General features: G+C 33.9%; 2 protein-coding genes across 4 annotated transcripts in view; one reads left to right on the top strand and one right to left on the bottom strand.

Annotated features, from left to right (window-relative positions):
* Positions 1 to 27,128, bottom strand: part of FER (tyrosine-protein kinase Fer) — a 285,225-nt gene that overhangs the window by 10,340 nt on the left and 247,757 nt on the right. For all 3 annotated transcript variants that reach the window (XM_081748883.1, XM_081748884.1, XM_081748885.1), the window contains 6 exons: positions 24,730 to 24,927; positions 22,902 to 23,078; positions 19,053 to 19,266; positions 18,090 to 18,242; positions 15,225 to 15,347; positions 4,072 to 4,194 (listed from right to left, as the gene is read on the bottom strand). In XM_081748883.1, coding sequence (XP_081605009.1) covers positions 4,072 to 4,194; positions 15,225 to 15,347; positions 18,090 to 18,242; positions 19,053 to 19,266; positions 22,902 to 23,078; positions 24,730 to 24,927 — 988 coding nt within the window. The remainder of the gene's footprint in view (positions 1 to 4,071; positions 4,195 to 15,224; positions 15,348 to 18,089; positions 18,243 to 19,052; positions 19,267 to 22,901; positions 23,079 to 24,729; positions 24,928 to 27,128) is intronic.
* The window catches only part of LOC145678576 (uncharacterized), a 152,967-nt gene that overhangs the window by 124,619 nt on the left and 1,220 nt on the right, over positions 1 to 27,128 (top strand). The gene's annotated exons all lie outside the window — the stretch shown is intronic.

Here is a 27,128-nt window from a genome sequence, read left to right as displayed (position 1 = left end):
TCAGTCAATTTTCGCCACCTCAGTCAATTTCGGTAGGTACAACCAGAATGGTGACTGGGCTTCTAGTGAGGCCCAGATTAGCAATTCCCTTGTAGGATAGTTACAGTCTTTGATGAGGATTGGACTCATAGTGAGAGTCAGCTTGTTTACAAACAAGCAGTTAGTGACGCCTTGAGTGTTAGGCGGATTCAAGTGAGAATCAAACGTTCTTTATTAGCTACGAACCGAAGCCCAAATAAGAGCAGCTTTAGGAAATATTTAGTGACAGTTTATAATGAGAGTTGTAAGTCATATAAGGGCTAAGATCATCTTCCCAAAATCTATTTCGTTACTCTTTTAATAAGGAGAGAAAATCCAAATGGGGATTTAGCTTACTTTTCTGTACTACTTCCACCTATTTGATTCATTTATATAGCCGAAATGCCTGTTCTTCGCACGGGGAGAATACGTGTATAAAAAGTGTTTCAACCTTTTCCTCCTCATGACACACATTTCAATCAAACTGAAATGATAAAAATCTGTAATGTTACCCATTTCCATTCACATCCCCATGCCGATGGGGGATGAATTTGGACGTAATGTCATCGGGAATGTCTTCTTCATTTCAGCGACCACGAAAACTGGAAGTAGGCAATATTATCGGTCGTTTTCTATTATTTTGTATGTCATCCCACCTCCAACCTTGTCACTTCCATGCCGATAATGTGACAAAAGTCTAATATCATGGTCCACTCATATACCAAAAGTAATCAAAGTTTGTGCAGCAGTCTAGGAGGATTTGGCCGCCAAACATAGTCACGTTCATTTTATTTATTTAAAAGATGCTCCCTTAAAATGGAAATGTTCAAGAACACTGGAACATGGATTTCCTTACTTTTTAATGAGGAGTTTATATACCGAGTTTCATCTTTCTAACGTGGCGGATTGTGAACTACTGTGTTTTTGAATAAATTTTGAACCTCTCTACCCCTTAGGATAAAACCTTTCGGAAAACTAATGTGATAAAAACCTACGTTAGGCCAGGATCCACTTGTGTACTAAAAATCATCAAAATCGGTTCAGTGGTGTAGTAGTAGTTAACCATCAAAAATTTTTACATTTCATTTTTATACTCATTAACCGATTGCATCGTTTCGTCACTCTTCGTATTTTCTGACCTTTGGACGTTAGCCTAGGTATTATTATTATTATTGTTATTATTATTATTATTATTATTATTATTATTCAAAGTCTACAGTTTTAATTACATTTCCCAATAGTATAAAGCATTTAAGAGATCGATATGTTTGATTGTAACAGTAATCAATGTGCAATAGAAAAGGTTCAACGACAAATTTCTAAACAACAGCAAGCCAAAAGATGTATAGGTGTATACGTATTTAGGTGTAATATAAGGTAATAAGATTACTTTTTTCTAATACAATGCCCAAAAATTCGATAAAAGTAAGTAGAGTAAAACGGACAAGAAACAGCTGTCACTACTATGACTTGTCAGTGCGATGAAGATCTTCTTCTGACGTTTCGAAGATTGTGCGATTGTATGTTCCAACCTGGTTATCGAGTTAATATATATGTTTGTTGGAATCTGCTTAGAACTATAACAACAGATTGCTCTGTGCTACTATGAGCTAAGCTGGTCATAACTCTCATGTGTGAGCTATTGTGAATGAGTTCTGAAGCATCTTTCCTTATTCTTTCTTACTTGTCGAATGTTTTCTATAATAGAAAAGTTTCAGAACAAGCCAAATGCTTTATTTTCAATTTTACTTATATCTGTAGAGAAAGTAGGCAATTGTTCAGTCATATACATACAACATGTCTTATCGTTAATTGCATTTGTTTATGTACTAGTTCTTCCTCCAAGCCTTCGATTTAATACAGATAGCATCATCTATTAATATCATAACAGCGACACACATTACTATAACTGATAACTATTGGTAAATCAGCTTTACAAACTGACATGATTGCTTTTATAATAGGGATTGACTATTATTATTTTAGCGTCCCACACTTACGCCTTTTAGATAAAGGAGACGAGTGATTAATGAAAGTGGATGATTCTGAAATTAAATTTGTGGGCTATCGCCAAGAATCGATCCAGGATCACGTGCACCAAAGGCATAAACGCTCTAGCCACTAAACCAGCGGAGAGGGCTGTATAATAAGGATTGATAACAGTACACTTTGCAATCGGGAAGTCCTAGGTGTTTTAGACTCAGGTCTGGTCATTTCTACTAAGAATTTTTCAGAGTTTTCTGCAATCCTACCACATGCGGAGGTACCTATTAAGAGAATGCGAGAATGGTACCTATTTTAGAAGCCATGGCTGTCACCGTTCCACTTCCTTCTATGGACATGTGCGTATCGCTTCGTGGCCGAGTGAATAACTCCATGTGCCTGACAGTGAGGTCGATAGCCTTTAGGGACACTTCTCTCGAACTGGGTTCTTCAGTCCCCTCCCCTACTTTCTTTATTCCATCATTTCGTTCATTATCTCATTACCGTCTCCGTTAGTTTCAGAACATAATCGTGAGACACTAAACTTTAAAAATCAGCAGTGATTTGGAACCATTTTAATAACAGGTTCTGTCTCATATAGCCTCGATGCTAAGTAAAACGTAAAATCATGTCGGTCTGATGCTATGAAGACAGTAAATTTAATTCAATGAATAAATAAATATATTTTAACAAATTAAAGCACCAAAAGATTCGTTTTTCATATGTCTGAAAAAATAGTTTTTTTTTCACCCTTTCTTCAGTAAAGTTTGTCACCTTTCCATTTTCAGGACTGAAGTTTAAAAACATAGTATAATATGAGTCTGCTGCAAGTAATAACCAAAATACTAAAAATGATACGTCTTACGAACTCCAAAACATTACCGATCCACGGGTAATGATACATCTTATAAACGAATGTTTTCTTTTATAAATGTATTTAGAATGTTTTCTTTTATAAATGTATTTACGCAGTAACACACTGATTTTTCGCGCTGAGTCCTGTAAATGTTTCAGACAGGGCCGGAAGTGGATGTGGTGATGCTGACCCTCATATTTTAGAAGGACTTGTTTAGAAGATTGGACTTTGGTGTAAGTTCTTTCGTTTCTTGTGGTCACACTGATATAGAATTCATTACATCCACAAGTTGCTTTAAATAGCTTTAAATACTAGACGAAGGATTATTCAGCGTAATAGGTAAGTGTATTCTCGGAACCCGTGGGAAAACTTAGACTGGATTGAAATTGTACTTTGGAAAAATAATTTCAAGCTATGGGAAGGAAAAGAAAAAAGTTAGAAGGTAACACTTAACTACACTTGTAATGCTCCTTTGTGAAGCGTGGTACCTAAATACGTTAGTAGAACATTTTACAATACAAATGATCGTTACTGAACACAACTAAAAGCTACATTCATCAACGAAAGTTATCTAATACTGAAATGAAGTAAAATACCACTTCTAAAATTATTATTGGGTCGATGCATAAGTTCGTGCGGTTTTCTTTTGGATTGACAACAATGCGGCGTGAAGCGATTGTTTATCTTTATTCCGCTGTTTTACCGTAGTTTGAAGTTTGTGTGTTTTGAAATACAGGTTTTCTTGATTGTGAACATATTATTGTATATATTTCAGACAAACTAATATAGAATATCAAGTTGAGAAAAGTGATCATTTCCGTCACATTTTACTCTTTGAGTTTAACCCAGGATCCAGTGCAGCAGAAGTCGCGAGAATAATTTGTGCAGTGTACGGGAATGAAGCAATTGTTGAAAGAACAGCACAGAAAAGCTTCTTTTGACCAATGGCTAACAGATTTCTTCCAGTCAAAACTAAAACAGTTCTACAGGCGAGGCATTGAACTGCTACCTGAACGTTGCCAGGTCATAGATAGATGAGGTAAATACATCACTGAGTGATTGTTAGTTAATGTGAGTGACAGTAAAATGTATGCAATGTATTGTTACACTCGCAGAATATGTTGTATTTGTATTTGAATTAACAGAACAGCAGAATAAAAATAAAATATAAGAACCGCACGAACTTATACATCGACCCGATACAAAAAACATACCTGCGTCAATTTTTTCCCTTGCTTTAGAATTACTTAGTCCACTATATGGCGTTCCTCCTCGAGAGAATATCTCCCATGCAAGAATTCCATAACTCCATACATCACATAGTGACGTATATTTCCCTATTAAGAGAATAAATAATGCCTATTAGTAACATTGCAATACGTTTACTCTCTTTCAAAATGTTCTATATAGCACAATATATTACCAATTAGCTGGACCTTTTTAGATAATTGTTTCTCTTAAAATAATGTTATGTACCTTTTCTAAAAGACAATCCTCAATTGAACGAGCCATTAGTCAAATTTAGTCACACTGATATTATTATTATTATTAAGTATTCTGCCTTTCGGCAGGTCCTGGGACTAATGAGATTTTTTTTTTTTTTTTTTTTTTTTTTCAATTTTAGATTTTGGCCTGGAAATGTTTCTTCCATTTTTGTCGATCTTCAGCTTCCTCTTTTAACTCCCAATATTTTCTCCTATCTTTCAAATCATCGATCAGCTGTGTTCTTCTTCTTCCTATTCCTCGCTTCCCTTCAATCTTTCCTTCTATGGCGGTGTGAAGAAGACAATTTCTTCGCAAGATGTGTCCAATCCAATTGGCCTTTTTACGAAGGATGGTAGATAGAAGTGTCCTCTTTTCTTCTATCCGTTTTAAAATATCTTCGTTTGTTGCTCTCTCTGTCCATTTTATCTTCTCCATCTTCCTTCAACACCACATTTCGAAGCTCTTCAAATATTTCCTCTCTAACTTCCGTAATGTCCAAGTCTCTGAACCATACAGTCCAATGCTCCATATATAGCACTTGACCGACTTCTTCTTAAGTCCAATATTGAGCCGGCTAGTTAAGAGTGATCTTTCTTGTTGAATGCTTATTTAGCTATGGCAATTCTTGACCTGATCTCTTTGGTGCAGTAAGCGTCTCTCGTCAAAATACTTCACAGCTAATTTAATTGTTTTTTCCAATTTTTGCTTCTTCAGGTTCTTTTACAATATTGTTATTCTATCTTATACTTTACGCTTTCATGTTATTTGCAATATACTCCTGTTACCATAGTACAATACAATGAATAATAAACTATCAACCTTCAATCTTTGGAGTCACTCGCTGATTGAGACAATTATTCTTATTGGATCCTGTTCGAATTTTCTTAAAATTCTTGTTTGCTAATGACTATAAATTATTTCCTAACAAAGTCACTAACCTTCAAGAGAGTGTTTCTGACGTTTTGGATTGCAATAAGTAGAACTTGAAAACGAATCTCTTAATTTTCGACTCTTAGTATTCCTGTTTCGAAACACACTTCCTTCTACTCATGTCACTGAATATATTCTAATTACTGAAGTGACAACACAAAGGGCCATGAAGTTGTCTTCGATGTGAAACTTTTATTTCGCTGATCACATTTCTACTGTAGAGGTGTTATGTAATTATTTGGACTTCTTCATCAATCAGGACTGAGATTCAGGACATTTCGATTGATTAAATTTTAATAAATTTTATTTCTCCTAAATTGAATACTAATGTCCAATTTGGAATATAGCTAATACATCAAATCTGTCTCGTATTAACTTTCTTTTTCTAAAACACAACAACACACTGAGTAAGGCTATGTAATAATATGTAACAAAACACACAATCACGTAACAATTTCGACACAAGTGTGTTGTTGTGTTTTAGTACAAAATGGAAACAGGGCCTGATAGATTTTTTTTTGTTGTTGTTGTTGTTAGAAATATAATACAATCAGCATAGTCTCGGCATGAACTGTGGTCTCTATATTTCCACTTTTGGTTGCATATCTGTTGATATAATATTCACTTTAGGATCCTGGATGTTAAAATCAAAACTGAATTAGCTAATATGTACTTTTAACTTTCGTATACTTTGAAGACTATCATGACTTGCTTGTTTATGTAAACCTAAGACTATCCACACTTCAAGACTATCCACTGAAGACTATCCTTCACTTGCCTTCAGGTTAGTGTACTATGTAACATTTTGTTTTCGTCATATATTGGTATCTCTAAATCTCAAAATGGTTCCAGTTAACTTAATCTAAACCTGTACTACAGGAGTTACATAACCTCTTCCTTTCTTAGTATGTGTCTTTTGTTACTTTCGTTCTACGTTGTTTTCTTGTTTTTTTCCTTCTTTCCTTGAGTTTAAATAAGCTGTACCTCAAAGCTAAAATAACTACATATCGTATCACTGAATTCAGGTTTTTGCTCCAATCATCATCCAAATAATTAAATAGCATTTCTTCAATATCACAATACAGCAATTATTTCCAATCTTATCTCAAACAATTGAATTGAAAGTTGCTTTTAACTGAATCTTTTAGTTTTAAAATTGTGTCAGCCAAAATGTCATACTTCTCTGTAATGTACAATTTACGAACCTTATTACCTTAACATACAGGGTGTTAACGAACTATACGACGAACTTTAAGAGAGGATTCCTTGCATCAAAACAAGAAAAATCTCGTACGGATCGAAGGAGAAAAGTGCATAGTAGTTTCAGAGTTAGGGCTGTCCAAAAATGTGGAAAACAATAAATAAATTACACACATTATTTCGAATACGAAGAACCGTAGAGTGGAGATCCAAATTAGTATAAAACGTCCATATTCCAGCAATATGCAATGGGTGCGAAAGAAATCCTCCACAAAGCATAATTCCCAGACATACTGTCAACAAAATTCTCAGATATGCCCCAACATAAAGTGGGTCTAAACTAGGCAAAAGTAAGCCTCAACAACAGTGAACACGGAATGCGTTGGGAGGAAGTCGGAAGTCTTAGGATTCACCGGCTCCGCGGTTTCTTGTGTTTGGAATAACGCTTGCTGCAAAGTTCTTTTTAACGCTCCAGATGATCCTAGCTCCGAAACTATGCTCTTTTCCCCACATGCCCATACATCGCCGGTTACGATCCCTTAGCGCCTTAACATATCCCTCTCGTAACGAGATTTAGCGTACAGAGGATAGTTGACCTTTCGGCCGTTGTGGCGCCACTAACATGCACTAAACAGAAGGACAGGTTGTCTGTCACGTAAGTCTGAGTGGATTTAGACAATGTAGTGTGGTCAGAATTGCCAAATAAAAATAGTCTAAATAAGGGATGGGTTGACGAGTTTTGATGAGTATTAACTGAAAGGTTTTAATAAACATGATCTAGTGGTAGAAAATGAACCAGGCATCACACTGGATTACTATCGCTGCCTTCTATTGCAATTTCTACTACTATTTCAAAGGAAAATATTCCCGATCACTTTCCTAATTCTGAAGCACATATCCCCATACCAGATACAGTTACAGAATTGTTAACTGGTCTTCATACTGATCCTAGTAAGTGTTATTTTTTGCTTGTGTAATTAATTTTATTTATTTATGTTTCTGATTAGTAATGGGATCTTTGCGTAAGTTAGTTCTTTTCTAAAGAAGAAAAAAAAAAAAAAACAGACGTAAAACCTTTAACTTATGGGCAAGAGTGCCGATTTCTGTGTAACTTTGGGGGAGCCCTATGGCAGATACGCTTTAGTAGAACAGGAAAACGAATAACCATGTACTGTAGAAATTGGAGAACCTACTTCAACTTAGCATTTTGCCCCCCCCCCCCTCCCCATTAGGGGAGCCAATTTCAACTTCGGGGGGCCCGGCCTACAAAGCTTCCCAAGATTGATGCCCTTGCTAATGGGATAGAAGAAGAACCCAGAGCCTGTATTTCAGATACTATATAAAAAAGTAATCATTTTAGACTGAAAGAAATGCAAAAGTATGAACTAATACAAAGAGTTAATACAGATCTAAGAAAAAATAGGTAAATCTTACTTTTAAAACATTGGATTTACGTAATCTAAACTATTTCAAAAATCCTACTTCACGCTTGACTTAACTGTACTTATAATCTGTTTCAAGTTTGGATTTTTTTATAGGCTGTCGAAAAACTCAGCTGTCATCAACTGGACAAAAACACATATTTCTGTGTCAGTCCATTTCAAATTAATATGTGAGAAAATTCTTTCCACAAATGAATTTGACGGTGGGATCCTTAGGCAAAAGGAGACGACTTTAAATAAATTTGGCAACTCGGAGCTTTTCTGAAATAGCATTTGCCATTTATTGGCCACACTCATGACGACTCATTAAAAATTGCGAGCTTTAAAATCGTTGTCTGAGGTAAATTTGTCATTTGGGCAAAATATGGAACTTTTGCTGCTCCGTATCGAAGCTCCCCGGGACGCGAGACAAAATCATAAAATAAGGGACTGTCCCTTAAAATCCGGTACATTTGGGAACCCTGAGTGTGGTGTTTTACGTGATTTTTCTCCTTGCCGCTAAAAAAAAAAAAAAAAAAAAAAACGTGGCGTGTGTAGGTACTATAGTTGCATAATATTTGCAGTATCTTTATGTAGTAAAATTAACAACACAAAAATGTTCTTTTATTGTTTCAATTATGATATATTGTGTTTAATCATGATATATTGTGCTTTAATTATGATATATTAATGTGTATCATTTTTCTGGGAGCATTGATATGTTGGTTAGCAGAGCCATTGTATATACAATAAATCGAATTTTGAAAACTGGATTACTATCGCTGCCTTCTATTGCAATTTCTACTACTATTTCAAAGGAAAATATTCCCGATCACTTTCCTAATTCTGAAGCACATATCCCCATACCAGATACAGTTACAGAATTGTTAACTGGTCTTCATACTGATCCTAGTAAGTGTTATTTTTTGCTTGTGTAATTAATTTTATTTATTTATGTTTCTGATTAGTAATGGGATCTTTGCGTAAGTTAGTTCTTTTCTAAAGAAGAAAAAAAAAAAACAGACGTAAAACCTTTAACTTATGGGCAAGAGTGCCGATTTCTGTGTAACTTTGGGGGAGCCCTATGGCAGATACGCTTTAGTAGAACAGGAAAACGAATAACCATGTACTGTAGAAATTGGAGAACCTACTTCAACTTAGCATTTTGCCCCCCCCCCCCCCCCCATTAGGGGAGCCAATTTCAACTTCGGGGGGCCCGGCCTACAAAGCTTCCCAAGATTGATGCCCTTGCTAATGGGATAGAAGAAGAACCCAGAGCCTGTATTTCAGATACTATCCCGGTATTTGGTGTGCCAGTGGTAACCCCAAATTTCCCTAATATTTATCTAGATAAAATGATTTTATTTACTTTTGTGAAATATCGTAGTAATATATTAGTAGACTCCTATTTACATCTTGCTAGAACAGATAATAATAATATACAAAGACCCCATGTTTCAAAAAGATATTTATGTATTTCTGACAATCTACCATATGAAACCTACTAATATGATAATGCCAGGGAAAAAAATATAACCATTTTGCACAAGGAGAAAAATAGACACATTCATTAAAGTGTAAACTAAAAGTGAAATTCAGTTAAATCATAATGCAAATGAAATCTAATCCTTAACAATTCAGTCTGTACACACTATATGCACAATAAGAAATTAGTCAACTCATAACATTTTTAAGAAATTAGTCAATTCATAACATTTTAGCCTATTGTCACAATTTGTATAATACTTTAATGTTCCCATTTATGGTTCTCTTTTCAGACATTTTATTAGAAACAGTGAAATTAGCTTCTACTGCTTTCTTAGGAAGTTTTGTAGATCGGAAAATTATTCAAAGTATAGATTGGGCCTCATGTCACAAACTTACCAGTCAGGACAAATGCAATTCCACGCTTATGAACTTGATATATAAACAAGACAGTAGAAACGTATTGTGCTATCCTACAAAAGAACTAGTATGGGTGATTCACGTTGTTGAAAAGGCCCATCGGTTTGTCAACACCCGAATTTCGGAAACTCTTTCCGCCTATATTGTTTCCTTTCTGCAACACGTTTAGTATTTACAATGCCTCGTTTCTGACAATCATTCATTCAAATTAAGTGTAAAAATTTGCGATGTAATAGTTTCAGTGTTGCTGAAGAACATAGCAGATGTTGAAACAGGATGTTTTGAACATGCAAAATTTCTAAATGCCAAGCCATTATCTGGGGAAGTATTTCGTTTGTAATTTGTAAAGGATTTCTTCTCCGTGTGTTTGTATTATCTTTTATTCTTAATTAATCGATACTAATTGTATTCAATTTTAAAAACAGTTTAGTTTTTGTGATACTATGTGGGGGGGGGGAGGATTAAGAATATCTTTTCCTGTTATAGCTAGCTATTTCATTTCCCTGCTACACAGAGAAAATATTGGTGCACGTAACTAGCGCCACAGCGGCTCCTAAAGGAACTAGGCCTTGTTCGCTTGTCTGTGCTATTTGGGAAGGCGTTAAGGGGATCTGATACCTCTTCGCTTAGGTTTCTAACTCTCCATTTGATAACATGCAAATTTTAATATGGCAATTTCTAACAAAGTATTACAGGTAATGACTTGAAATTTTTAATACAAACACACAAGACCCATATAAATCCAACCACGGTCTCCAATTTACGTTACATGCGCTAGATTAATTGCAATATATTCTTCAGTAAATTTGGCAACTATGCTGTATATAGTATATGGATAGATCTTTTTGAAGAAATTGAGAGCCCTCTGAACCTCTAGCCCTACTAGTCTTCGCGACACGTGGTAGTGATTTATGAGCGCTTCAGGCTAAAAAACCACTGTTGCCTCTGTTCCTTTCCTTCTAATTTTCTTTCTTTTTTTCCTTTTTGTCAAAAACTTGTTTTGGGCAGCTTTGCCCGTTTGTCGGCTGTCTATAGAAATAGCAGTCATACTCCCTGGCATTGTTGATTCTCGGTTTGAACAGTTACTTTCTCTCCGTCGTGAACCTCAATCTAAATAACGTATTTGTGTTAAATGTACTTTATCATAATAAGAAGTTCTATATTGTTCTCGTATAAGATGATATAAATGCTCTCCTTTGTAATAAAACTAAAAGTAATGTCTTTGAAAGATGGTATTAGACTTGGCAAAAATTGGTTTTGTGGGCTCAATAATATTTCATACATACAATATTTTTATTCAATTTTCAGAAATTAGTATATTGGTAATATACAAAGTGTACAATACATGTAATCAGTGTACTATATTAAGATATTTTATTGATAATTGTTTTTTGGATGAGTTAACTTCAGGCATATAATCATTCTATTCTTTTCTATAATGCAATTAATATAAATGTGTACACAGAGTATGAATGTTGTTTGACAATAGTAAGGTATTTCGTTGGAAAAAAAAATGCTTTTTGTAGGATCATTTTAATTTTAGATATATAGTTATTCGACCAGTTTTCATAAAGTAATTAATATAAATGTATCAACAGTATAAATGTCATTAGTGTTAGAAATGTAATGAAATATTTCGTTGATAATTGTTTTTTGTAGAATCATTTGAATTTTAACCTTATAGTCATTCAATGGGGTTCCATAGTCTAGTGGTTAGAGCGTTCGACTCCTGATCGCCTGGTTCTAGGTTCGATTCCCTGCTAGAATACTCAAATTATTGGCGTCTGCCCATCGTCGTGAGGCAAGCTGGGTAGCCATGTGATTAAAAGACAAGACAGTTCATATAATTAAATATATACACAGTACAAATGTTGTTTGATAGTAGTGAGGTATTTCGTTGATAATTTCTCTATAAGATGTGTGTTATTTTTATAATGATAGAATGTGCGTATATACTATTTATAGGATGTAGACCTATACATTTCTTTGTATAGACCTTTATAATGTATAATGTATTTTTATAATCAAGAGCGAAAGTTTAAAAAACCTTAGAATGGGCGAATCTTGCCACAAAATCGAGATGTACCCGTGGAAAGATTATTATTATTATTATTATTATTATTATTATTATTATTATTATTATTATTATTATTATTATTATTATTATTAATAATAATAATAATAGGGGAAGGAATGAAGACGTACTAAAGGAAGCTAGTGAAGGACGACAGATCATGAAGATAATAGGAAAGAGAAGAAACAGCATGCTTGCCTATCTTATTCGACACTCCGATCGGACCACCGCGGTGGTTGATAGAGGAAAAGGCAGAAGAAAAACCAGGAAGTGGAAGACCAAGGATAGAAAAATCTATAAGTTTTACGTCCCACAGTTATGCCTGGTAGGTTAAAGGAGCTAGTGATGTTGAGAAATGAAGGAAATGGTGGAATGCAGAAAGTGGAAGGAAATGGGAGAACCCCAGAAAACCTCCACACATGGTGTTTGTCCTCCACAAAGTTAACTTGGTGCGAGCTGAGATCGAACTAAGGACGCCATGCATTAGAGGTGAACGCTCTACCACTGAGCCACCGCGGACCGACCAAGGATAGATCCAGTTACGAAGAAGAGACCTTATCAAATTATAAAACAGCTCTCCCAGGGGAGAGAAAAGTTTTAAAATTTCCTTCTTGCGCATCAACCTATGATTGAAGTGAGGAAAATTATTATTATTATTTTATCGAGAATGTACTTCTGGGTTTCCTCCTAAAAAAAATACACACACTATTTCCAACTATAGTTATCCTACTTTTTACAAATTTGTCTAATTCAATATTGGTTTAAATAGTAGTAGTTTTCAAGCTACATATATGAGTTCTTTGACTAACTGAATAGTGCACGCCCCTTCTGGCTCACTCGTCACTATTTAACATTAAATTTCGGATGCCTCTATATATTTGCACAAGTTTATTATTTCTAAAATAAACATTACGTAAAAGGTCTATTCAAATTGATATCAAGTTTTTCTGACATTTGTATATTACGCATATCTTTCTTAATTTGCATTACTCACATTACCCCAGAGAACGAACAAATTTTAGAGTTCTGGTTTGAACTTCTCTTACAATAATAAGCAAATATACGAGGAACAAATTTACCATTATTTACGATGCGGAGGGGAGGAGATTTTCTGGACTAGAAAGGAATATGTGCGGGTGCAGAACAGAGGTCTGCACGGGTCGGAAATTTCAGCCCGGGCCCGGCCCGTGAATTTACAATATGAGGCCCGACTCGAGTCCGAAATATGTCTTAGCATTTAGGCCCGAGCCCGGACTGAGCTCTGTAATAATCAAATGAGCCCGAAATAAGCCCGAATTACAGAAACTTAATTATTAATGCAAAATTGTATTTTTATTTACAGCAATTCGAGGTTTGATTTTGCAGTTGTGTTTTAAAAGTCCTCCAGAAAGAACGGTGCAATTTGTATCGTTTTATACTATATTTACAAAGTTAGGCCCAAAAAAGTCCGAGAAATATGGTTGTATATTTTAAAATTCACAGCCCGAACCAGGGGCGTCATTTAGGGGGCAGGGAGGGGCATTTGCCCCCCTGAGTTTGAGATTTATAGATTTTATCAATAGAATAGTAGTAAGTCAGTGAAAAACGCGAAATTTTACATATATCAAGGGGTCTTGCCCCCCCCAAGCCAAATCTGAAATGACGCTACTGCCCGAACCCCTCCCGGCCCGAAGTGATACATGCTTTGAAGGCGGAAGGACGTGCAAACCTCTAGTGCAGAGGCGTTTCAAGTGGTGGGTGACTGCCCACGGCCTTGCATCTTTAGGGACCTCGCAAAGACCAACGAGCCTAAATCGATTTGGCACTCACTTTTGTCGATGCAACAATAGCAATTAGTATGAATTCGGACTTACAGAAAAACAATACATAAGGCTTCAAATTAACTTTTCATCTATTCGTATATATTAGATCGCTAGCATACGCGACAGACTGCGAGTTTATTTTAAGATTGCAATAATGAATGTGTATAAGTCTTTATCGTTGGGATGAACTGTTTTCGATAAATTTTATTATAATTAGCAATTTTTTAAAAAAAGGGGCAGGAAGGACTCGTAAACCTTACTCGCCTTGCTGTGCAGATGGTAAGGTCAAAATCAATACTGAATAGTGAAAGTGTAAGTGTAAAGGCTAATATGGAGCAGAGAAACAAAAGAGAACTTCTTCAGAAGGGAATTGGGAAGGGAGGGGAGGAGAGTACAATGCTGTGACACTTGAAATGCGTCTTGATCTGTATACTTCAACAAACTTTTCTTATTAGATTACGCAATTTCTAGTTTTTTACTACGATTATTCAAAGTATTCAAATGTTCTCGGAGGAAGTGACCGCCCCTCCCTTTAATCCGTCCGTGGTGTCATTCAGTTTAGCTTTTTGCTACTTCCGAAACAAGTTGTCTTCTTGTGACTGCAGGGGGTGGAAGAAACAAACAAACCGTGAAAGGAAGAAAGAAGTGGTTTTGGGATCTTCCAGTCCAGACCATTCTAACCACTGAGAAGTAAGAATTACATTAAAAGTAGCTAGAACAGATGGTCAGCCCTCTCCCCTCTGCAGCATACTTTTTATTCTCTGTTGCCAAACTTACTGAAGAATATATTGCAATTAATCTAACGCATGTAACGTAAATTAGAGACCGTGGCTGGATTTATATGGGTCTTGTGTATTTGTATTAAAAATTTCAAGTCATTACCTCTAATACTTTGTTAGAAATTACCATATTAAAATTTACATGTTTTCAAATGGAGAGTTAGAAACCTAAGCGAAGAGGTACAGATCCCCTTAAGAGATCGTAGCCGGCGATGGCCCATATGAACATTTTTTCTCATTTTGATTATTCTCATTTTGAATGCATTAATACATATTATTGATCATATCCTGGATCCGCGGCTGTATTACATACATATAATATAATCACTTCTGTAATAGAATAAAGACAATTCGGCAATGACACTTACTGATATATGATGATAAAAATTAATCTAAAGCCTAGGAGAGTTTGGTGTGAATAAAAAAAAAAAAAGTCACAAGGGAAGGGCCACATCCCTCCGTTCAGGGACCAGCTGTGCCATTTCATTTGTCAGCAGTGCAAATATTAAAATCGTCGTTGATGAGTTTGAGTTGTGTCACTTTTTATTAAAGGAGCAGTATATATATATATATATTTGGTGAAATGGAGGCCTTAATATAGCTGGTCCGCAAAGACGCTTCGATTTTCCTTCCGTAATCACACTAACTCGTAAGTAGCTGCTCCTTTCTCAACGGTATCAGTTTTCCGATTGATGCAAATTATGGCTATAGAAACTAGAAATATAAAAATTTGTAGAGTATGAACCACAAATAATTTACGAGTAAATTTACCGTAATTTAACGCTTCTGGTGCTGTCCACTTTATTGGAATTTGCTTCATACCATCTGAAACAATATATTCTTCCTCTTCTCTTGACATTCCAAAATCAGAAATTTTTACTATATTGTCGTTACCTGAAAACATAAGAAGCAATTTGTAATACTAGACTACACAAAATATGAAAAGGACAAAAAAAAAAAAAAAAAAAAAAAAATCAACCAATTCATCAATATCAGAGTAATAATAATCTTTATTTAAAGTCGGTACATTTAGAAAGAAGATAACTTTGAAAAAGAATAAAAATAATTGAGTTTAGACGAAGAAAATTTTATTTTCTAAGCTGAAGAAAATAATGTTCCAATTTATACTGCATTTTCAACTTTTAACTTGAAATATTGGTAATATATTTGAACATCAATAATTTACTTCGAAACTATCACCATTATAAGAAATGTGTTTTGACCAATATTCTAGAAGTGATTTACGCTACTAACATTTTTGTTGCTGGCAAAATTTTAGAAATTACTGGAGTATAGAAACAAAATATTAAGTGATCAATTCGTTCAATGGAAGTAAATTAATTTTGAATATATAATTATGAAAAACTGATGTTAATTTTCGTCTTCTGCTTCAAGTACTCTTCACGCCTTTTGAGAGAACAGATAAGAAAATAAAATTATTCATTCTCAACAAATGTGCTTGATGATTGACTATTGATTACTAATGAACTTCCTTGAACATAGCACATTGTTCAATAATAAAGTGTCTGCATTGTGCATAGCCGTCTGAAGTAAGAGATACGAAGAACGAAGGTGTCTTTTTAATGGCTTACCAAATAGTAGGTGTTATTTTTGGAAACTTTGTCCAAATCATGTTTGCAATTTATTTCTTCAAAACAGAAATTAAGACCATTTCTTTCAGCGACATATGCACAGAATGACTTGTTGGATCCCGTGCTCTTTCCAAAATCGTCAAGTATTATATGATTATTACATGCAGAATAATTCTCGCCGTATATACTCGTATAAGTGTACTTACTCGTGAGGTTCCCCGCATATAGTAAATATATAGTACTCCTACACTAAATAGAATAATGTGTGTTGTGTAGTCAATAAGTAAGTATTTAAAAAATGGGGAGAGTTGGTAGAAAGTATAACATATCCCACATGGTATGTTGATTTATGTAACCGTATGCATATTCAATTAGCTGTGATTATTAAGGCCTTACGAGTATGTGAGTATCTTATATAGTTCCATACAGATACGAATCACATGTGCTTCAGAGATTTGTTCTTGGACAGATTAGTCACAAACGAAGCATAAGAAGTCTAGCATTCGTTCTATGTGCTGAAGGTATGTTTATTGGGATATCTCATCCTAGGTTATTTGTGAGAGAGAACAATTTGAGGAATTCGATACCGGTACTTTTATGGTGTTGTATTCAAGGATTTTATACGAGACCAATGAACCAATGAAACGAATAACCAAAGATACCAGCTTGAATGGAATTGAACCGAAGATTCCGTAATGGGTAACGACTTGTATCTTAGCAGGGACAAGAATCGAACCATGACGTTATATCACAGGACTACTTCGCGTAGATATATTAATATATCAATATTTCAAATACAATACTAGCTATATGAAGGCAAATTTTAGTATTCTATTTCTCTTTTCATAACATGAAGATGGCTTAACTCTGATGTCAACCCGTAACGCGCTAGCGTTGTATTGAACGATGATTGAAGAGTTCGGTTTGACACATTTGAACAAATATGTTACGATACTTCAATATTATCTCCATGTTACGATACCAAAGATTTGTTGAGACAATAAGTGAGATTACTAAAACTAATTGATTATTGCTATGAAGTGTTCCTAATTGGAACATTATTAGATGTAAGACTGCTTGAAAGAAAGTTTCGAACATTATTTCTTCAGTCACAGTGAAATGGTTAACCTGATGAAAATTCAAACAATTGATTGAAATTTAAAATAATCGATGAACTTGAGGTAAGTTATTAACATTTGACGCTATGTTACATGATGACCCCAAAGCTACCACAATACTTACTTTCCATTGAATAAAGGAAGGAAAAATGAATTTATTTCTTCTATTCAACGAGTCTATAAATGCTGTATTTATGTTAAATATATTTTCCTTTCGCTTCGCAAGCTACCCTATTGTTTATAAGCTTCGCCAAATTTACGAAGATTCTGAGCTACTGTACCGTTTTTAAATCCTGCTTTGGGCTACCAAGCAAAAGAACTACCAACTTTAAAAAAATCTTACATTTGTTTATTGCCTATAAATTTAGGAATAAGGTTAGCAAACCGGAGCTTTAACGTAATCTACCGAAAATGTCTCCGCGGGCTACTAGTAGCTCGCGATCGACGGTTTGGCGATCACTGGCTTATACGAATGTCGTACACATCTTGTTTCACTTACAATTTTCATATCTGAGCACGTATTTCTTTTTATTGCACAGCTCCTATACTGTATCAATCTCCGTGATTAATGCATTCGGGTGGGTACGTAATATTTATGATGGCTTGGAAAGTTATTGGCTTCTTTATACAATTTATTTTTGATAGGCCGTGCTATATGTATTTTACAGTTAACTTCTACTGTAATAATGCAGGACAGATAACTATCGATTGAGATGCGTATGTTCTCCTCAGCCAGCACAAAAATGACGAAGCGATATTAATGACAGAAAGGTGTTAATGAGAAGCCAGAGAATTAAATCTAAAATATCTATTACAATGTTCTAATATTGTATAACATTTTTCTATGTCTAAATCGATTTATAAAAGCTTGATTTTATGGCTCAGTCTACCAGCCAAATATATTTAAAAAAATATTCAATTCTTACCCACTAAGCAGTTCCTAGCTGCCAGGTCCCGGTGAATGCAGTTCTTTGACTCGAGGTATCTCATTCCTGCAGCTGCGTCTCGGCACATGCCTAATAGCTGCTTTTGCCCCAAAGTTGCATTTGGGTTGCGCAGAAACGTTAATAAAGAACCACCTATTAAATTAATCATAAAATGTTTACAATTGTTGCCATTTATTATGTTGCCATTTTTAATTGTCTCTAAATTTCCATCATCATTATGAGAGCTTACATAAACTTAATTGTTGTCTAGGAACTAAGGAATATCAGGCAGGATAGTTTAAATTTTTATTGATTTTATCAGATAAAACCTTTTAAAAACTTATTCTTAAGTCTTAAGCTATCAATAGCACCAAACTTATGTGTTAAACGATTGCCGTCCGCCTCTTCTTCATTGTAGTAATTCTGAACTATGTCCTTACCTGGAACTGTTATATGCTGTATTATCATCTATGCTATCTGCTGCACTGTAATTCCCAAATGGAACTTTCTTTAAAAATAATAAATTCACAGAATTACAAAGTTACATAATTAGTAATTATTACGGGCGTTATGTCATAGTAAGATGCGAAGCTCCCTTAATTTACAAATCCTACAGTTACAATTGGGACACTGTTTTCTAATACAAATGTATATTTTATATATATATCGAACATTCTCAAAACAAAATATGATAGAACTTCCTACATTCAGTGTAAAAGGTACATTTATCCTGAACATCCAACTATTTTCTACAATTAAAAGCTGTATGCTTAAACATAAGTCAGGCCCCTTAACTGGTCGTCTACGAAACACATCATTTAGGAAAAAATATTCCTTCTACATAACCTGTCTTTCTTTCCTCCTAACTTGTATTCTGTTTTCGTTTTCTTTTTCACTCTCCTGCCTTCACTTTTCTCAAAACGACACAAAAATAATATGCATAAACAATTATGTTTCTCTTACCTGGTACTAACTCCATAACAATCATAATTGGTTGTTTCTGTACACAAATGCCAATGAATTTTACAATATTTGGATGATCGTACTGCTTTAGTATTCTTCCCTCTTGTAGGAACTTCTTTTTATGTTCGTCTGGCAACGTCACTCGACACGTCTTCACAGCAACATCTTGTTTCGTTGACTTCAGTCTCGCTTTATAGACGTCCCCAAAATTTCCCTGGTAATGCAAACAATGTGTGTCAGTGGAAAATACTGGATTTGGAAACCATACGTTTCTTCAGTTACTTCAACAATATGTAACAACGTAATATTTTATCTCGAACGTAAGAAAATACAATAGGACTTGTAACAATTTATATATATGAAAATGTTACCTTCTACATTTAAAAGTAATAATAATGCCAATATTAGAGCTGGATCATATAATAAATTGATATGAAACTCAAAAAAAAGGACGAATGCCCATGTCCTCCCCTCCATGGAACATGCCATCCCTAAATTCTTCTGACGCCTTTCGAAACAATATCTACTTCTCAACTTATTCAATGGTTCTGTACAAACTTAATTAAATAATGTTATTCATAATTTACGCATTCAGCTTTTGTGTGTCAACTGCTTTAAATGTTTCTACCATATTTTTCTTACTATTCGCTCTACAATTTCAATGACGCTGTTTGCATCATGACCCCCTTTGTGGGTATCCCTGCATCCAGTAATCCTACCTGTATTACAATCCTTCAAACGTTTAATATATATAAAAACAAAAGAAAATGCCAACAAGAAGTTTAAGAAACTGTAAAGTAGCAAGTGAAATAAAACCTATTGCTTATTTCAACGCTCGTTCAGTTCAAACTTCGGCCATTTGTTGACATTTTTTTGAAGTTCCCTCTCCTACTTCTCCGTTTCGTTTCGATATTAGACGCCAAAGCTAATATCGAAATAAGCATACTTTTTAATGAAATACCTATCTGTATCTGTAACCCACTACTTTGTACAAATTTTCCAGTCTTTTCTTATCTATAATACATAGTTAATTCTATCTTTTGTAAATTGTTTCCGATCTCCGTCAAAATTACGTACCACTGTTAAAAAAAAAAAATCTTAAATCGCGAAATTTATTGATAATATTCCTGTTCAAGTGGCTTACGTTATTACATTATATTAATCTAAATCGTTTCTAATGCATTAGTATATCACAATATGAAGGACTTAGTCTTTGCCTCGAAATGCCGCAGAAAATAGCTTACACATGCTTCTGGTGAGACTACCAGTTCTCGCTTGGCGTGACTGTAAAAATCTTGTCAAGATGGCCGGTCTAAGTAAAATTCAAACAATAATACTAGGATAAATTCAACATTTATAACACTGAACTGATTCCGCTGGTAATAGTTTGTCATTTTCTCACAAAAAATAGTTCATTGAAAACGAGGTCCATAATTTTAAAACCATTTTTTTAACAGTAGTAAAATGATATTATTACACAAGTGTTTCTGGCGGAAGAAAGGAGGTTTGCCTCTCCTCGCAAATATCTTCTGTAGAATACGAAATTGGTCAAGGATGAGTGCTTACATACAAAAATACCTAAACAGGCAGAACAAATTATACTCGTATATCTGTTATTAAGTAGTAGTATATTTTTCGCATTGTGTAGCTACATGAAAGTTCTCATATTTTAAAGAAAATAAGGACGAAAGAATTTTATCACCTAGTAACTTCTCAACTCTATTTCAATTTAACTCAATCTCATTTTCGTTTCGTTATTTCATTTCTTTTTCATATGTACTTACATATTTTATCTATGCGCTTCAAGTCTTAATTTATTTTTGAAACTAATTGTTTATATAATTTTAGTTGAAGAAAACTGTGAGAAAAACGCATAATTTTAATGGGTGATGTGATTGCTTTTATGGGGAAAGATCAGGAAGGTATTACGATAATAACAAGATAAAAGATTTTGAGGAAAAAAGTAGAGAGGAAAGAGATTGACGAATTTTGCCGACAGAACACTGATGGGTCATATCTGTGGTTCAATCATCATAAAAGAAGATAGACCTGCCTGCTAGCTTCTATTCGATGGACAGAAATATCAAATCGATTAATGATTCGAGATCGATTGCGATACAATTTAGAAAGTGCAAGGATTCTATCTATCTGGAGCCCATATTCTCTCAGATTACATATTATGCTTATTGAAGTAAAATTCAACAGAAAAATATAACCAGAAAATAAATCAGAGGCAAGGAGTTACATACTAAAAAGTTTGGAGGTGGGAAAATGAAAAAAGATTCGATCGAAACTTCAAACAAACGTAATTCAGTTGAAAAGAAGCAGATACAAGAACTGATTGGTGGTAGAAGTATTTCGAACTTTGCGAGCATAAGATAATGGTACGATGTCATCTGGATAATGGTACGATAAAGAAGTCTGGATTATAGAAGAAATATTGAGAAAAGTAAAGGAAAGAATAGTGACAAAAAAAGCCGCACAAGAGAACGAAAACAACGTATCGAAAATTGAGCAGTGAATTAAGACGAGAAAGCGCTGAAGCCAGGGAAGCATATAATAGACAGAACGGTAATCAATAATTTTAAGAAGTTAAGAAATTTCAATCATGTATAAAGAAGTCAGTTTAATGGGAATGGAAAGGATGCAAAGGAGCACAAGTATGACAGTATAGAAGCTAAGGATAGAGAGGCGTTTACCGACATAGAGAGGCCCTCCGAGTGAAATTAAATTTTAGGACGATGAAAAGGATATTTTGAGATGTTGCATAATACCGAGAATTAATCGTACTTCAGGTACTGAAAAGAAAAGAAAATAAACGAGCAGATAGAATATATATAAGATTCTGAGGGCTGAGTTCGGAAAAGCTCTTAGCAGAAGAAAAAGTCAATTGGGATAAGAATATATTTAGTAGGTTTATTGAGAATATAGAGGAAAAAGAAATGTCCAGAATTGGACTCAAATATACGAAACGAGAAAGTTGGTATAAGATTTCTTAAGAGACAATTAACATTTCATAGCTACGAAATTAAATATAAAAAGAACTCGGAACCTATTAAACAAAACAAAAAAACAAAAACAAAAAAAAAGACACATTAAATCTGATCATACGAAAAATCAAACAGAAAATTTGTCTAGATTGATATACTTAGAAAAGTCTTTAACTTAATAGAGTAGATAAAAATGGAATCACCAGTTCGAATATTATTTTCAAAAAGATGGAGATTTATCGTAGTATATACTTATTAGAACTGTTACTATTTACTACGATAATAATTCAAATGATTAGACACTATTATAATCACTTAGAAGCACTATATTTCCCAATAATCAGTATTCACATCTCAGCAATTCCATACACACTTTTAACTTCTATGGCGTCTCTCTGCATTATATATTATTAATCATATGTAAACAAGTCCTTGGCAATGGAACTGTTGCCTTAGTAACTAGACTGCTGTCCTAACGACCAATCAATAAGCATTTATATCTATCAATTGCAAAATAAACATGTACAAACAAGATTATTCATCATTATACATTTTCTTCTTCTTCTACTATATAGTTAGTGCATACATTAAACCACATTTGCTCTCAATATGAAATAAAATAAACAATGTAAATGGATGTTATCGTTGTAAATGTCATCAGCACATGAAGTAAATATGAGACTTTTTACCTTAAAATTAGAAAAATGTTTCATATTTGTATATTGCTGGATTAGATTCTTAAGAGAAGAAAGCTGTCTAATTATTATTATTAATAATAATAATAATAATAATAATAATAATAATAATAATAATAATAATAATAATAAAGATAGCACTATAAAGAAGGATCCTCTCTTACCCGTCCTATTTTTTCGACCAGTTCCACATCATCATTATTCAACTCCCATCGTTCACGCATCACCGGAGTCTTCAGAATTGCTCCTGACCTACTGGTCACTGGTAAACCGCTATGAAACTGATGCAAAATAAGTTCTTGTATTGTAGGAAACGCTGGGCCTTCAAACCTGAAATGACCCTGGGGAAAAAAGAAAAATCAATGCTTCATGTTGCACGATATCCAACAATGATCAATTATTATGTACTGTAATAATGATTGTCAACGTCTTCTAAAACTCGATTATATAAGCACATAATATCAGAGGAACCATGTGTATCACTGGTTTATTTGTAGAAAAGTAAGATAGCCATAGATAACGTAGAAATAAAAAATGTTATAAACTTTCTAAGTAAAATATTTCCCAATCATAGTTTTATATATTTACTTAATTTATTGTACTTTGTTCTGGATGTAATAGTAGGCATTTTTTTAAGCTTTCCCAGAAATTAAAAACAATTATTCGCAGAAATATTGAACATTACATGAAAAGACTTTTTTTTAAAATAAATAAAATCATAGTTCTCTGTATTGTAAAGTTCTGCTTATGCAGGTATAGGCAGAGCATATGTAGAGCTAAATTATACTCCGGAATCATTTTCTCCCACTACCGAGTTTTATTACAAAAAAAATATCTCTTCTATAAACAGTATATTACAAAGTCAGTATAATATAAAATTCCCCAATACTTAGATAAAATATTGTATCCCAAGGCCCGAGCAGAACAGGGAAACGATCTCCACAGAGCTCCGAGCAAGCTGTGTGGCTGAGGTTGGGAGTCCCACAGAGTTCCGAGCAAACTAGAGATTTTGGGTTAGGTTCCTCTCAAAGCTCCAGGCAAGCTGAGAAAGTGGAGGTAACCAGCCGTAGACTGATGCTTGTTGCTGAAATCCTCTTCGACATGGCCCTGGCCCAGGTGATCCTTCGTCGTCACATGACCAGTGGTGTTGCTGATGGGGTTTTCTACTATAATAATCCGTAGTAAGGAACATGGTTGGTGTTTAAGTATAAGCACCTGTCGGTTGTTTATAAACTAAACCATGTTGGATATTAAAATAATTTAATTAAGTGTTGCCTTTAATATTTCTTTCTTTGATCTATCTTTTAGCTCTTATCTTAAGTGAATTAAATTATTATAGAACGCAAAGTTCGTACAGTACTTTTCACTTGGTATATTTTTTCTACATTGTTATCTATCAAGCTTTACATCAACACAAAAACATGTCATTTTTACTTTTAAAAATAGCTGCACTATTACTAGTACAATTTTACAATATTGTTAGTGAGACATACAATCGACAGATCCTACTGAGCCGACCAAACTAATAGATGTGAATGTGCAACCTCGTGCGTAGTTCTCGAGGAAAACGAAGAACTAATTTCTTTGCAAAACTAAAAACTAATCCTGCAAAGTCATTATACCACTTATTGAAGTTAAACTGATACTGAAATATATTGTCATTAAACTCTTCATTCGAGAAAATTTTGTGTATCCCAGTATAAAGTTTATATACATTACGTATAAGTGGCGTTACCAGTGAAAGAAACAGCAATCAGTCAATGTAAAGATGTAAATAATTATTTGACAGTGGCATACGTTAGTTCTATTCTGGAAAACAACTTTATATGCTACGAAAAATAGACATGGTCAAATATGACCCGATCTTCGAGTTTCATGGAATGCGAGTGATCTTGGGAGTCCTAACAGTTAAAGGAAAAGCCTTAAGTATCATTACTGTCAAAAATAAGTAATAATAATAATAATAAATAATAATAATTGTATTTTCCATACCTCTGCAGTAGTCTGAATAATGAAATGCTTATGGCCACCCCAGCAGACTGATAACACTGTTTGGCACTCGTCATTCCTTGTGGTTTCTCGGACAAGGAAATCTCCTTCGTGAGTCAAGAGCCTTACTACTTCCTCTCGGGGTAGAACACCATGGAACCATTCCTCATCGTTCAATGTACGAGTCGAATTTAAGGTCAGCTACATAAAAGAAAAGAGGATAATATAAATATATGTTATATTGAAACAAGTAATTTAATTCTTTCTTCAGCGATACGGAATTTTTTTATAACAAATATAATGTACTATAAGAAAATGAGAATAGCAAATACACAAGGAAAGTATAAAGAAATTGCAAAGGAAGACTCAGAAAAGAAAGAAAGAAAAAAAGAAAAGTAAGAACAGAAGACATGTTTGTGAAGAAAGAAAAGAACATAAATGGACAGAAGAAATTTCGAAACAGAAAGATTCAGTAACTAAATTAAAAAAAGGAAAACAAAGAAAGAATGACAAGTAAATTAAAGAGAAACAAGTAAGGAAGTAGCGTGAATTATAAAATCAATAATAAATCAAATACTAATTAATTAATTAATTAGCTTAAGTTACAATTTATAATGTTCACATTTCATTTCGTATAACATGGCTTTGCGTTACACAAACGTTCAATGACTAACCATAGCTTTAAATGCCTTTCTACATATTTAATATAATTTCAATTAAAATGACTATGAAGTGCTTTATTACATGTTCTATTAAAAATAACTACGTAATTGCTGTTATATACGTTATTTAATTTGTCTTTATTATTTTAAAAATTTATTATAAAGTTAATGAAAAAGAACACCCACTTTTCTTTTAAAAGTTTTATATTCACTCTTTGAAAATTAGCATAGTTAGAAACATTAAAGTTTGATAAAAGTTTGAAATAAGAAAGAAGATTGTTTTCACATTCCTCTATTTTACATAAAAGATTAGGATTCGGAATTAGATTTCTAGGCTGTCGGCATCTATAGCCATTTAGCCCTTCATGTATATAAGGGATAACGTCCCTCGGTGAGCACGCGATCCGATGAAAGGGAAGGAAGGGAGTGGCCTGGGACCATTATGTAGGTACCATCCCAGCATTTGCCTGGTGTGAATGAGGGAAATCCAGGCAAAATCTCACTCAAGATGGCCGACCTGAAAAAGCTGTTACACTTTTTCGACCGAGTGCCCCCATCAGGAATCGAACCCGGGACTATTTTACATAAAGAGCAAAGTACAAAACTTTCAAAACAAAGATGGGTGTTATCTTTAACGAAAGTATTAATTAATTACTGATTGTTTAATGATTTTAATGGTACAATGAACCTGTTCTTCGAAAATTATCCACATACTGCTGCAAATAAAGGAAGTATGATCGCTTTACAATTATTACCATGTTGATCCAAATTCAACAAACAAACAACAGCGCGGCAAATATTTTTTTCGCACTTGACAAAATTTATAGAAATAATTGCCTACTATTATTGCCCAAAATATCTAAAGTTAAATTTCATTAGCACTTATTATTTCATTAAACAGTCACATAAGCGGTGTTGAGAATGAATATAATTCCTTCATTTCCCGGTATTTGTTTATTTTAAAAGGAATCAAATCATAGAACTGGTTCTCTTATTTTCTAATGAAACAAAACATGAACTCAGTTCGTTTCCTAAAGAAATGTGAACGAAAGTTTGTAGTTCTTCTAGCAAATAGTAATTACTATATAATATATATAGGATGTCCGATGTCTTTAACCGATTTCAAAGTGTTATAGCTTGAAAACGGCTAATAGTATTTGAATGAAACGCCTACAGCCCGAAAGAAGGAGTATTCAAGTTCATTTGTACATTACGTTCATAAAAGTGCTCATATCATCCTGTTTCCAAGTGCTGTATTGCTTTAAAAAAAAAAAAATAAAAATAAAATGCAAAATAATTATAGTTACATCAAGTTTTCAGTACACAAATGTCCAGCCGCATGACACACATCAAGTCAATAGTCAAACTTTTCTATATCTTAAACACTGATCGGAGTTGGCGAATTGATCGTTAATTGGTGGAAGACGTCACGAACATGCGTCACTTCTGCATGGCAGTGACGTTTCCTGCTACCCAAATGAAATTTGAACCATTCCTCTTTAGAACTAAAGTTACCCATTTTTAAGCTGTAACACTCTGAATTCCGATGATGAGTTTAGAATATATATGCAACACATATAATAAAAGATAATTTATAGAAAGATAATTTATAAAACTAAAAGTACAATAAAAATTATGGAATGAACTCCTGTTATTTTAAGCAACGAGGAACAGAAAAATACATCCTTTATAAAAGTAATTTTTGAAACATTGCAAATTCGTAGTTTCCTCTTATTGCAT

The sequence above is a fragment of the Thermobia domestica genome, chromosome 2, assembly GCF_964235325.1.
Source record: "Thermobia domestica chromosome 2, izTheDome1.hap1.1, whole genome shotgun sequence".
Taxonomy (NCBI): Eukaryota; Metazoa; Arthropoda; class Insecta; order Zygentoma; family Lepismatidae; genus Thermobia; species Thermobia domestica.
Note: the sequence above shows the minus strand (reverse complement) of the source record. Positions and strands in the feature narration are given on the sequence as shown.